The following is a 15,079-nucleotide window of genomic DNA, read 5'->3' as shown; positions in this document are numbered from 1 at the left end:
TTATTTTTTTAATATTTAAGTATGAGCTTTCCAAATGTGTTGATACGTAGTTCTAGTGATGAGTTTTATTTTGGATGGTATGGCTTTGGCTTTCACAGGAAGTAAACTGATGACTTTCCATCTAAATAAGTGCAATTAGAAGAATCGGGTAAGTTTTATTCGAGATCCTGCCTTTTAAATTTTTATCCACCCCTATTTAACCCCTTATATCTGTTTTGAAAAGGAGAGCACAAGAAAACAATCTAGGCATTTAATCTGGTGTAACACCCCTCCCCCCCTCTTCCCATACAAGGGTCACTATTTATATTTTGAGCCTTGGCAACACTGATTGAAGTTAGGCGCAATTTGATGTTTGCACGGAATCGTCTGGCATTATTGACCATAACGTACTTCAAATGTTTTGTCAATAGCTTCATTTGTGTTGTTTATGTTGCCTTGAAGATTGCACGACAACAATAAAATGGAATCAACTCGAACATTTTCGTGCGATGATTTTTTACGATTTTCAACGTGGATTATCAAGACAAGAGTGCATCAATCAACTTACTTCCACATTTGGCGATGAAGCCCCATCCTTTGCCACTGTGAAACGCTGGTATAACGAATTTAATCGTGGCTGCCATTCGCTCACCGACGAGATTCGCGAAGGTCGTCCAAAATCAGTTGTTGTTCAAGAAAACATTGATGCTGTGCAAAACCTAATACTGCAAGATCGTCATGTGACATACTGCGAGATTGCGACAACCATAGGCATTAGTTCCACCAGCATATATAAAATATTACATGATCATTTAGCTGTGAGAAAGGTATGTTCTCGTTGGATCCCACACAATTTGACAAAAACTCAAAAAGACGCTCGCGTCAATTGGTGCAAACAAATGTTCAATAAATACAATCGTGGTGCTTCAAAAGACGTATATAAGATTGTAACAGGTGACGAATCATGGATATATGCATATGAGCCAGAACGGAAACAGCAGTCGACTGTATGGGTGTTTCAATATGATGAAGATGAACCCAATCCAACAAAAGTTGTTTGCGCTCGAAGCACATAGAAAAAACAAATGGTCGCCTGTTTTTTCGGGAAAACTGGTCATGTGGCAACTGTGCCTTTAGAGGAACTTAGAACGGTCAACTCTGAATGGTACACAACACTTTGTTTGCCAGAGGTCTTCGGTCAAATACGGAAAACAAACAAACGCCGTCGGATCATTCTTCATCAAGACAATGCCAGCTGTCACACATCTCGTGTAACAACCGACTTTATGAACAGTCAAAAAATCGAATTGATGGGTCATCCGCCGTACAGTCCTGATTTGGCACCCAATGACTTCTTCTTGTTCCCGAATGTCAAGAATAAATTGCGTGGACAACGATTTTCGTCGGCGGAAGACGCCGTTGATGCGTTCAAAAACCATATTATTGAGGTGTCTCAAGAAGATTGGAAAAACTGCTTTGACAAATGGTTCGAACGAATGCAAAAGTGTATTGACCATAAAGGAGAATACTTCGAAAAACAATAAAGCAGTTTTCAATGCCAAATTCCTGTTTTTTCATTGTTAGGCTCAAAATATAAATAGTGACCCTCGTAAAGCCACAATCAAATTACTAGTGACAAACTTCAAAGCTCATGTAGCAATAAAAACATGCTTCTTTAAAATATTATCCGAGTTGCAGGACATTGTCTAGAAGCAATTTCCCAGCAGGATGTTTAAGGGTTATAACAAATTTTGGTATTTTTTACTATTTGTAATATTAACACATTAACAGCAAGGATATAGCAAAGTTTACAATTTCTCATGTAACCTGAGAATCTAAAACATGAGATGAAAATTAACAATTGTGTTTTTGCTATATGTACTATTGAAAGTACTCTTTCATACTCCTCACTTCATATTTGAAGCATACACAATTTTAATTTACCAATTTATAACGTTATGCACAGTGTCTACAAATTATTGGTAGATTTTGTAAGACTATATTTCCAACAATGAATAGAAATACACGATATTAACATCATTTGAAAGAGGAATATTTGAAGTTTTACACAGACCTTAAATGCATTTGATGCACTCCTAACGTGCAGCAAGGCAGATGTCCAGGCAGTATTCCCCATTCGCACCAAATCTTTTCAAGCATGTTGCATGTGACGTCTCCAATGGCAGTTTATTCGGTCACCAGATCCCACAATGAGCTATTTCTTCCTGTGCTCCAAGACCATGTTAACTTCCTCGCACACAGTCAGAATTGCAAAGGTACATCAACACTGCCATCGGGAACGTCACACAAGACATGCTCAAGAGGGTTTGGCAAGAATGGAAGTACTGCCTGGACATCTGCCATGTCACACGTGGGGCACACCTAGAATGTATTTAATTCCAGGACAAAACTTCAAACATCCTTCTTTCACATGGTGGTAATATTAAGTCTGTTCAATATTATCCAATAATTTGTGGACACTGTGTATAATTGAGGATTTTTTTGTAATAAAAAGCCCTAAGTGATAAATAAATCATCTGTGTATTTCAGATATGAGTATAATGTAATCTTCAGGAACAAAATTAACTGAGTAGTACATTATTTCAGAAACTCCTTTCACAACAAATCAAAAATGCAGTTTTAGGGACGCATGTCATTGCCGATTGAATACAGTTTTGTCGTATCTCCACTTTTCGCCATGCTAGGTACGAGTCACTTTCCAAAGCAACATACATATCGTGTGAATTATTTATATTAATTAAATGTTTGCGCAAATTGTGTAATGTATTTAAAAATTCACAAATCGAACTTCAATCAGCTCTCCTGAACTATTAGTGCAGATGGACATACGACAAAACAGCATTCAGCCGGCAACGTGTCACTTTAGAACGAGCCAATCAACAGCAACATTTCACACTGTAGCAGCATGACAAGACTATACAAGCCTGCATCAGATTGGTGAAATCCTCAAGTGTCATATGTGAATATGGTGTGGTCATTTGGTTATTTTGCATTTAAAAGTGGTAAAATTAAAGAACTACATATGTTCTTCAACCATATGAAGAGCTGCATCTACTTTTTCTTCTTCTTTTCTTTGTTGGTCCTCTGTATTTGCTTACGTTGACAGATGTTCTAATCTAACACATTTTTATTAAAAAAACAACTTTTTTTTGTTCATTTTCAAGTATTAAACCAGGTATCCTATTGAAGGAAAGTTTGACTTTGTATGCATCTTGTCCATAAAGAATGATGTAGTTGTACAGATGTGTAATTCCATTATTTTCTGGTGACAATATGCACAAATTCATTCAATTGCAATTTTTTTCTGAAAATCTACAATGAATATATCTACTTTGTGGCACTGTGAAAATGACAACCCAGGATAAAGGGAGACTGAACAAGCCACAGACAGTGGCTTAAGAGGTTAACCATAAAACAGTATATATATATATATATATATATATATATATATATATATTGCAGTACATGCTGAAAGCATCGGACAAGGTAAGAAAACCTAGCTCACCCAGGACATAAGAGTATTTGTTTACACTTGAGTAGTTGGCTGTGCAATCAGGTATATTTTGAAGAATTGTTAGATGATAAAATAATATGATCCCTGGAATATATCATTTTTAATGATGAAAGTACACTTCAATTCAAATAAACTGGCAGGACCCATCCTACAGTTTAAAGTGGGATCTGAAGTACAGTGTGCTTCCGCTGGGTATTGAACCTGGGATCTCTTGATTACAAGGTGACGACGTTACCACTATGCCATTGAGGCACACATTTGAGGTGATTGATTGATTTGCTTTATTTTACTTTGCTTTTGTGCCACTTTTGACTAATTTGTGAAGATGGGGACAAGTGATGACATGATGTGCTAACCACTCTGCCAAAGGGGCCGGCTACATTTGAGGTAAAGTCAGGTTTGGAGGCAATTATTTTGCCTCTATAAATTATTATGTTCAACTATGCTGGAAACCCCTATTAAAATAATAACGATAATAAACAAATTTGCAAGATGGTGGTGTTAACCGGTAATACTTCCACGCCATGCTACTGCTGTGAAGTAATCACAAAATACAGCATTTTCCCTTAATATGGCACAAAATCAGTGGAAACCGACTTTTGCATAACTTCCAGGATAATTGAACACACTGAGTGTCAAGTGGCACTTTTACGGCCTCTGTGGATGATCAAAATGCCGGGAAAGTATCATCCGGTATTGGAAAATAAAATCCAACTGGTACTTTCTGATACAGATTCATCGGCTTGGCCTTAATTTTAATTTCATTGCTGGATGCAAAGACCCTTTTCCTTGCTTCAGAAATAGGATCTGCCTGGGAGAAGGGTTGAGGAATGCATTACCTGCTTCCCCACTCATTTTGGCAAACATAATCGCAAAGTTAACATGGAATGTGTGGACAGGGAAAAAAAAATGACAAAAAGAGTAATACTGTTTTGGTTGCAGCCCATAGACATATAAGAGAAGGAACCCCCTCCCCCCATCATCCAGGCTATTACCAACATGTTAATGATTACCCTTAACATTTAAATTGTACTTTGTAATCAAACATGTAAAAGTAAGGAAATTATTCTGCATGTGACAGTCTTTGTTGTTGTAATCAGTGTCTTGGTATCAACACAAATAAAAATATGCTCCATACTCAATTCTTTCGAGCAACTGTCACAATCTCAGAATGTGTAATCATTTCAATAATTATTTTCTCCTTGTCCCACAAACAATAACAAAATGTAAGGCTACAATTGGTGAGACTGGTTGGCATGAAAAATATACTTTGACCATGCAGGGAATCGAACCTAGGATTTTGCCTTATGAAGTCGATATTCATCAGACCTGGATACAAGCTGTTCAAGTAACATCATCTTACGATGCTTTACCTGTCCAGGCCAAAACTTACAAAGTATCTTCTTGCTAATTACTAGACCTCGGATATAGGTTTTTACCCTATTTTTTCCTTTACAGGTATGTAAGAAATAATAAGTTATGTCAGCTTTCCGTTAAAATATGCAACAATTGATGAAGTTTTATAGTGCCTAAAAAAACTGTTTTAGGTTTATGCACCTAAATCAAGCTTTTTTTTTAGGTTAAGTATTTTTAAAAGTTTTACAGGATTTTTATGTCACACAGAGGCATTGCTTTGTTTGGTCATGACAAAATTCAATGACGAACGTGTTTGAAACGTACTCTCTGTCGATTTCCCTTCCTCCAAGTTCATGGCGATTTATCAAAACTATAAACAAAACAAAATATCTGGTGCCACTGTTACCTGTACAATCCATGCTCTGATCTGTGTGGTCTTGCTCACTTTTGCATCACTTCGTTGCTTTGTGGCATTCACGCCTTGCAAACTAACATTTCAGCATTGAAGTTTGCAACACTATGTTTTTATTGAAAGATTATTTTCAGCATATAAGATGAACCTCACAGAAAAAATTGTGAAGTTTGATTATAGATAACCTGAAAAAAGATTGTTGCCTAACTATACGGCGAAGCGTGGATTTTAATTTAATAATAGCAAATTTCCAATGGTAAGTTCTGCGAGATACTATGTATTTCAGGATATAGGTGTCCCATTTTCATTGCTGGTGACCATACCTAATAAGCATTTTTCAGGAATTTTGAACTATTTCAAGTTTTTTTTTTAACCTACTTCAGGATTTTTCGAGCCTAACTTCAGATTTTTAGGACCTATTTTAAGTTTTTCAAACCTATTTTAGGATTTTAAGAGCCTATTTTAGTAACCCAAAAGCACACTTTTTAGAACCTAAAAATCCAAGGTCTACTAATTACATTCATTTGAAGACAATATTCTTCATCCGATAGCTGGACTTGGAAGTCAAACAAGTATGCCACTTTATGTGAACAGAAATATACAACATCCGGACTTGGACTTAGTCATATGCGGCGAGTACAAACTCAAATCCCAAATTTCAACCAACAACTTGATGCTGCAGTGCAAGTTAAGCAACAGTGACTGGTTTCAATCACCAGGACCCACAACTGAGCAATATGATGACTACATTTTTCAAAGGGATAGAATCATATTTTAATCAGGATGTGTGCGATGCCTCAATAATGTTCTGCAGCACTGGACTGAAAGTGGTGCAGATGTGGACAACTACTTCCTCCAGTGACGAAAATAGCTCCCAGACCTAACACCATGCGACTACTTCTTTGGGGACATATAAAAGACACAGTTATGTACCCTTCAATGCTCCATCCCAGGGAGCATCACACAACCTCTGGAGCCCATTGGGCCTAACAGGAATACAATTATTGCTTGGATAGGTACATGGTGACCGGAGTTGCACACCAAGAACAATTTTGAGTGATGCGCAATCACACATGGGACAGTTACACTTTTAACTGAGAGATGTCATTGCTGTATAAAAAATACATGTCTGACAAATCCTACCATTCTTCATGATCATGCCGCACTTCCTCTCAGCCAACCAAAACAAGCCCATTTGGTAGATGCATCTTTTCATGATGTATAAAACTGCTTTTGTCACCAAAAGACATGCCACAATATGGACATACCAATGGTATTTTCTCTACATGGACACTGCTGTGCCTCAACAGATACTTTTTCACTGCAAAAGTCTTTCCACACTCATGACATGGGAAAGGACCATCGCCTGAGTGAACCTTACTATGGCGTTCAAGTTCATTTCTCTGAGCAAATAACCGTCCACAATTTTCACAGGAAAATGGTTTCTCACTGTGTCTCTTCATATGCCGATCCAAGTGAGTCTTTCTGTGGAACAACTTTCCGCACAGAGGGCATAGAATATTTAACACATTTGTACTATGCGTTCTACGATGTGCAGCCAAAGTTCTCTGATTCGTCATGCGCTCTCCGCACACGTTGCAAGTAAAAAAAATTTCATGCACCTTCTTATGGAGTTTTAAAAAACTCTCCTTGGAAAATGACTTGCTGCACTGATCACATGTGAACGGTCCTGCATCTGCATGTAATTTCGTGTGCCGAATAAAATCTCGTTTTCGGAAGAAAGATCTGTCGCACTGCTGGCAAGTGATTGGATTCCGATCGGCATGGATTCTCTTGTGGAACGCGAGGGTTGTCCTGTGGGAATAACATTTTCCACACTCGTCACAGCAGAAAGTCTTCTCAGTTGAGTGACTCCGCGTGTGCTCTTCCAGAGTTCCCTTCTGGGAGAAAGACTTCCCACAATCCCCACAAGAGTATGGTCGTTCGCCGGTATGGACTCTGATATGCCGTATAACTTCTGTTTTACTGCCAAATGCTTTCTCGCAGAAAGAGCAAGGGAATACCTTTTGTGGAGAATTAATGGCTGCCTGTATAATGCTGCCGTATTCACTGGAATTTGAAGGTCCAGAATGCAGCTTCAGGTCATTTAATATTCTTCTTGTTTCCAACCTGGAACGATAAAAAGAAGTTTGTATACCAGTATTGCACATATTTTTTTCCAATAGCATAAACAATAAACAAACTTCCAACCAATGTGAATACTTTTTGCATGACATTCTAGGCCACTTGGTGGTGCTTGTAAGAAAGACAAATAAAAAACAATGGAGACACTAATTGTAAATTGTATATATCATTTTGTATAATTTGCAATTGGTAATTAATTTGAAAACTACAAATTCTCAGGAACAGTGCCTCTTAGGATTGCTAAATATCCCGACTGCCACATATAATAAATATATAACATGTTTTCCACATAGAATGTCCTGGTTAACCTTCCTGTGGAACAACAGCCCTTATGGGCCAGGGTCTACCTAACGACTGCAGGCCTCATTCCCACATGCATCAGCAGTGGGAGATCATTGAACCAGTTACAGGGTGACACGTGGTCAGTATAATGAAAAACCCCAGTCATTGTAGGTTTCCATGACTGGGTTATGCCACTCATTCGTAGCTCCCCAATTTCCTCACGATGGCAGGTGGCCACCAGTCCCATACATTGGCCGAAATCTCTGGAGAAAAGTTATGCTTTTCCTTCATTCACAAAAATTTGGTTGATTTGGTTTATTTTACTTTGCTTTTTGTGCCACCTTTAGCTAATTTGCGAAGATGGGATGAGTGATGATATGATGAAATTGATGAATGGCCACTTGCAAACATGCATGCCCAGGCTTGGATTCAAATCTGGGACCCCAGGCATCATAGCATGATGTGCTACTCACTCCACTATGGGGGCCGACCTTTCACTTGCAAAGAATGACCTAGCCCAGGCCGAGATTCAAACCCAGGACCCCTGGTGTTGTAAGGTGCTGTGCTAACCACTCTGCACCAAAGGCCGGCTGGTGGCCCATCTGGAAAACATCACACCACAAAGTAAAATGCACAGCAATATGTTAGTCAGCTATCCGTTTCTGCAAATTATCACTACCCTTCACAACTTCACAATTGTGAATGCTGGCAGGGGGTCACTAAAATAAATAGGCAATTAAATATTTTTTGCGACACCTAATTATTTTAATGTTGTACATTTATTTTTTTATTTTTTTTGCCATTCCTTTTTTTGATTTACTGCAACCATTCTTATTTATTGTATATATTTATTATATATTAATTAGATATAAGAGAAATGAAATACCAAAACAGGCATGCAAGTCAAACAAAAGCAGAAGTCTGGCAACTTCAAATTTTCCGGTAATTTCCATAAATATGAAAAAGTTGCTTTACCTGTAGAAAACATATAACATGGAAGAATACGCCATGCAAAATGGAGACAGCAATGTTAAGTTTTAACATTTTGCTATTTACTATTGCTATTTTGTTGTTATCAACACCGGCACCTTCCATCAGGTGAGATACTCTATTCAATTTTTCATGTAACAGAAAGGATTAAACTTCCTTTTTGAGAGTGCTAACCATTTTGATTTGCTGAACCTCTTTTACTAAAAGACCTCTTAAACTTATCAGCAAGCATGAAGAGGTTGAAAGTAATTTGAGTCAAGTTAATCAAGTTTAATACATTACTTAAAATAAAGGAGCGACTGCAGAATACAGAGAATGTCCCCAATTTCATTAATATTTGGTATACTAACTAAATTTGGCCTTCTAATCACGAATCTGTTGTTACAATTCAGGGATCACGTCTGGAAATTGCGAAAAAAGCTGAATCGCATTGTTTTACGAACAAAATTTTAACTAAGCTTGCCTAACCTAACCTTACCGGAAATGGTTCGTGGGGCTATCCGTTCATATTGTACTGATCAGAAGGCCAAAATTAGTTAGCTACCAAATATTAACGAAATTCAAGATCCTTTCTTACCCTAACCTTACTGGAAAAAGTTTCGTGGGGATATCAGTTAAATCTTTTCCCAATGAGCACATATTGCGCTCACTCTGCAAGAAGCCATTTTTCTAGAACGCTCCAACACCGTTGCCAAACCTACCTCTAATCAAAGTCCGCATTCACATGCTCTTCTCAACTAATGCTCTGCAAGTAATGAAGGAACAGTGTGGCAACGCTGTAGACAGCGCAATGCCACTTGTTCATATCATCAATTTAGTGCATATTTAGTGAGTATAAGAAGTAGGAAAGGAATTGGCGACATTCTCTATATTGTGCATTCATACCAAAATAAATAAATAAAAGTTTCAAAATTACAGGTGATTGGTTTTATCATTGACCTGCAAGCTTTATACCTGCGATGGAATAAAATTAATTTATAAAGAACTTACTTTTTACATTCAATGAATCAAGCACATAAAAACTAAATGAAATTAGTACTAACTTCTCATTTTCATTGTGTGCAAATGGAATGTCATTGGCCTCTAATGGCTTTTCCTGTTCCCCATCTCCGTCCACCATTTCCTCAACCTTTGGCATCCAAGACTCTTCAACAGTCTCATTTGTGACGGTGATCAACTCTTTACCATGCTCAGATGTGAAATTAGCTTTTGCTGTCTCTTTACCGTCATCTTCGGAATCAGACATCTTGTAAGTTAAATTGTCTTGCATAGAAACTTGGCAAAACTCCAACGGTTCAACTTTTACCTCTGGTATACTTGGTTCTTCTTTGATGGTGGCCATAACATCTGTCTCTGATGTGTTTAGCATTTTCTCGTCAGAAGCAACAGGGTTGTGTTTCACATCATCATCATCATCATCATCGTCATCACTCAATGGTTCGCATTTAACGGACACTGAAATAAATTCACTTTCATTGACAGATTTATCCTCTATATCATTGTTCTGTGACTGGTGGTACGGATGTAAGTCTATAACATTTGCATTTTGTTCCATGTTGGCCGTGTATTTTACTGGCTGTGAGGATGTGGTGCTCAGATCAAGAGCCTGTTCTGGAATATTTGGGTATTGCTCTCCATAGCTCATCTTGGTATAAATGTTTACACAACACTCCACAAAGATGACTAAATATGCATTCTATTTCTTCCTGCTGGGTATTTATTGCACCTAAAAGAAAATGGTACAAAATGTGTATCATATAAATTATACAAATACTCTCAAACAAATATGTTTAAAATATGAAATCATTCAATGTATGCAACAATATCAATTTCTTATGACATAAAACTTGGAAGACTATAACCTCAAGGTTAAATTATATAAGTCCAACAAGTGTATGCTGAATGATTTTTCCAAAGTATTTGGGAAATGATGAAAACGTTTTAAAATAGGCCTAGCATGGATTATTGGGTAACAGTTCGTTATATCGGAGACACATCATAGGCGTAGCTAGAACTTTATATTTGGGTGTGCACAAAAAAAAATGAGGTCTTGCACATTTTTAACAGCATATTTTGCAACACAATCACTTGGCTCTTTAACTGCACTGATGTTTGTAAAGGAATGTAAATTCACTAAATGACAGTGTTGGAAAGTTCTGAATATATGTAGTAGAAAAAAATCAAATTGCATAGAAATTACACACACACAAAATGTTCATAAATGTTACAAACAAATACATCAAAATACACGTCATCTATAACAAGAGACGTCTGTCAAAGGGTACAAAGTTCTTAAACTCATCAATAACTTCATTTACATCAATAGACTAAGCTTTTTCCTGTTCCACAAATACCAAGAGCAGGGCTTCCAATCTATCCTGCTTCTGAGTTGCTCTTAATTTAGTTTTAACTTGGGTAAGCTTGGAGAAAGCTCTCTCACACGTGCAGCTTGTGACAGGTATAGAAGAAAAGTGCTGCAGTACAGAGTAGAATGCAGTAAATATCTTCTTTCTCCAATGACAACAAAAAATCGAAAAACTATATACACTCGTTTCATCAGCGATAATGCACACGTTTGTACCAAGTAATGACATTTTCAACTTCTTACAAACTATCGCTTATTTTCTCTCTTATTGAAATATCTGTCTTTAATTCTCTTTGATAAAGCAGCCCATTAGGGTGTGCCTAGGCACACTCGGCACACCCCGTAGCTATGCCTATGAGACACATTAAAATTGGATATTTTGTGTTTTGCATGGTTCATACTTACCAATTGTGTATTGCGGAACATAGTTCAAGGTGCCATTATGCTTTTTACACGAAAACAAACACAATTTTTCACATAGAGAGTAGTTTTTGTCATTCCTTTTTTCGCTTCCATAACACACAATATGGGGGGCAGAGGTTGACTACCATTGTAGGTATGCAGTGTTTCCAACCTTCCTCACCGAAAAATACCTACTATCGTGTTCATCACGTGTGCAAATTGTACATTATGCACAGGTAACTGACGGATAGCCCCATGAATCATTTCCAATAAGGTTAGGTTAGGCAAGCATATTTAAAATTTGGTGTTGTGGAAGTATCAGGATCTAGAAATTGCAAAATAATTGTGAACCACTGACGCTAGTCCCACGAACCATTGACGTGTGGTTAGGTTAGTTAAAATTTGGTGTCGTGGTAGTATCAGGAACATATATACACATTTCCTTGTGAAACAAAAATTTTTGCGAAAAACGAGATTCCATTCCAAAAAATAACTATTTCTTTTAGCTTATTTTGCAATATCTACACGTTTCCGACAACTTTTAACTTCAGATTCGTGATTAGGAGGCCTCAATTAGTGAGTATGCCAAATATGAAGAAAATCGGAGAAGGGTCCGGTCATCTCAAGTCGTTCCGTAGTTTCTTCTGTAAAAATGAAGAAATGTGTCTCCAATGTAACAAAGTGTTACCGATTATTGTTTAAAGTTATTTTTAAGTAAGGGTAATTATATATAAAAATAATTTTGAAAAAGCAGATTGTGAAAGTAATTTTTCTGATATATTTTGGCTGCTCGAGCTGTTTTCAAGTTTAAACTGTGTGTGTGTATGTAAATAGGAAGGAGTAGGTGTTATCACAAGGACCTGCCTAGCCTGCTCACTTACACGGACCACACTTTGGGATCAAATATCTCGGGTTATTTGTAGTTTCTGCAGTCAGAAATAATGTTTGTTACACAAAACAGCGAAACCTATCGATTTAAAAAATGACTAAATTCTCAAAGGGGTACGATTGGTCAAGGGTCTTTAGAATGCTTGCTTTCCACAGAAATTCACAATAGAAAAATAGTTCTACCAACAAAACGCAGTATTACACATAATGTCGGCAGAGGAAGCATGGTAACTATTAGATATAGCGAAAACACATTTCTTCAAATTTACAGGAGAAAAGACGGGAAAGTACTTATGGAATTGAGTTCCTGTGGACCTTTGGAAGCTGGGAATAGTGTTTTTTCCATTCGTGCAACTTACTCGGCCGGTAAATAATGTAATTTTCGAGATTCATGTATCTCCATTGCACGACCGCTCGTGGCACCATTACCATCGACTACGTGAATCAAATGTTCCGTGCGTTCGATTATGTAACCCCCTGTCAGTTTAGCAACCACGCGGTAGTTTTACAAGATGGCGTGTGAGCAGGGTTTTTTTTTTTTTTTTCAATTAAATTTTCTGTTTGCCTAACCTAACTAAACATTACCTCCGGTGAATGGTTTGTGGATCAATTTTAGCCTAAAAACCATCATTTTTTGGTTAATAAGTGTTAGTGTAGCAACCACGCGGTAGTTTTACAAGATGACGTGTGAGCGGTTCTTTTTTTTCCAATTCAATTTTCTATGTTAGCATAACCGGTAAATTTCTCATATCGGACAAACAGCTGAAATTTGCTAGTTCATATAATTTGAATATACGTACTTATGTATTCTGCATTGAGAAACATTGCTGAAGGTGGCACTTCGCATATTTCATGGAAATACACTCTATTTGCGACATATCGAGTAAGTTTTCTTCGTTTCTCTCTGCCTTCGGTAACACGCAAAATGGCGGTCACAGTTTCACTACCGTACTCGGCATGCAGTGTTTCCACCCCACTACACCCAAAAATACCTACGTAGCCCCACAAACCATTGACGCATAGACCCATGAATCATTCATACATAGCCCCACGAACCATTTCCGGTAAGGTTAGGTTAGGTAGGGTCACGTATAGGTTACAATAGTTAAAAATTGGTTTCGAAAAAAAATATGCGTAGCCCCACACACCATTCTCGCATTGGCCCACTTACCATTGACACATAGCCCCACAAAACATTTGCAGAAACGTACCTTATTCAGTTACAAAAAAAAAACGTGTTTGGAAACACTGACCAGGATTACGTCATCACACACAGGCTACATCCACCTGGAAGTAAATGGATGCAAGAGCTTTCGTGCATCGGTCACACATTTATATCGAAAAATAGATGATTTACCGGCAAAATTCAATGAACGATGCGAGAAAACACTTCCCCGAACTTCCACAAGTATAAAGAAACTGCATTCGGTAAGTAATTTCTCCTGTAAATTTGAAGAAATCAGTTTGTCCGATACGAGAAATTTAACCTAACCTTCCGTGAATGGTTTGTGGATCAATTTTCGCTTAAAAACTTTGGAACGAGTTTACAATACCGGAAATATGAACTACAGATATGTCATCAGGACACCGAAATAAGTAAGTAGGCGAAATTTCATAGAAATTGTAGAGTGGTCCGGTATTGTAAACTCATGCCAAAACTTTTGTGAATAGTTTGTGTGGCATTTATCGGTTCATAAGTTTGGTAACACTGCATATCAGCTGACGATAGACAACGTGAGTCAAGATTTGACCGCCAATTAGTAACGACCAATAAATACTTGTTAAAAATAACGCTTTTTCATTGAAAAAAGCAACCCCAAGTTGAAAAATGTTCCGCTATGCATATGAGGTAAGTAGAAATGAAATTAATTCGAAAATAAAAGAGTTAAATGTGTTTTCGCTATATCTAACTAGTACCGAACGGGTAAAATGTAGAAATAAATATGATAGTTTATTATAAACTTATAACCAAGATATTAACCAGAAGCACATCCCCCTCACGTCCATATAGAAAAGATGTATTTGACAAAATCGTGTAACTTAACTGCATGCTACAGGGTATATTCTTCGAAACACTCTTGTACCTAATACGTAAAATTTAACTTAGGTAAATGTAAAAAAAAAATCCCCATTTTTTCACTGCCGTTGTAAAGAAAATACAAAGCAAGGTGCCGGTCGAAGACACCAAAATTTACTATATTTAAATAACATATGATAAAATGAACATGGAATATATTCAAATATGTAGAAATAAACCCCTTATGAGAGTAAATATGTAGAAATAAACCCCTTATGAGAGTAGTTAGTTACCTGTTTCTTACTCATCACCGTTACCCATTGTTAGATAGTCGGTAGGGGCACATAGTGGTTTGGATTCCACTTTAAACTGTAGGTCCAGACTTAAAATTCATTCATTAGCCGACAAGGGTGTGGCGAGGATTGTCTGATTGCCATATATATGTGCCTTAGTTTCTAATCACTTGAGCAATGTAAATATAAGCAGAAGACGGAAATTTGGCATATCCATCATAAATTGGCCTTCCCATAGACATACTACTATTGGCCTTCCTTTTCTATCTATTGAGCTTCAGACTTTATCCTTCCTTTGTAATCTGTGCGTATACAAAATATTCTTCTTCTTCTTTCACATCTCTCGGCCATCGGGAGGGAAAAAATCCTATCCTGATCCTACTTGGGCAAATTATTTCTGAATAGTCCATAAATT

The 15,079-nt window shown here is 37.3% G+C and overlaps 1 protein-coding gene across 1 annotated transcript; it reads right to left on the bottom strand.

Annotated features, from left to right (window-relative positions):
- Positions 1-3,324: 3,324 nt before the first annotated feature.
- On the bottom strand, positions 3,325-14,897 carry LOC146000453 (uncharacterized). Its single transcript, XM_083138108.1, has 3 exons — positions 14,665-14,897; positions 9,743-10,425; positions 3,325-7,412 (listed from the first exon to the last, which is right to left on the bottom strand). The coding sequence occupies exons 2-3, from the start codon at positions 10,342-10,344 to the stop codon at positions 6,455-6,457; spliced, it is 1,560 nt and encodes a 519-aa protein (XP_082994234.1). The 5' UTR covers positions 10,345-10,425; positions 14,665-14,897; the 3' UTR covers positions 3,325-6,454.
- Between the last annotated feature and the right edge of the window lie 182 nt (positions 14,898-15,079).

This window comes from Lepisma saccharinum, chromosome 16 (genome assembly GCF_977018435.1).
Source record: "Lepisma saccharinum chromosome 16, izLepSacc3.1, whole genome shotgun sequence".
Lineage (NCBI taxonomy): Eukaryota > Metazoa > Arthropoda > Insecta > Zygentoma > Lepismatidae > Lepisma > Lepisma saccharinum.
The sequence above is the reverse complement of the archived record's forward strand: the minus strand, read 5'-3'. Positions and strand labels throughout refer to the sequence as shown.

What these genes read in the sequence shown, in the direction of transcription:
- LOC146000453 (XM_083138108.1), bottom strand. Translation starts at nt 10,344, where the DNA reads ATGAGCTATGGAGAGCAATACCCAAATATTCCAGAACAGGCTCTTGAT. An exon ending in GCACACAATGAAAATGAGAA is followed by an intron (nt 7,413 to 9,742) that starts GTTAGTACTAAT and finishes TTATCGTTCCAG; the next exon opens with GTTGGAAACAAGAAGAATAT.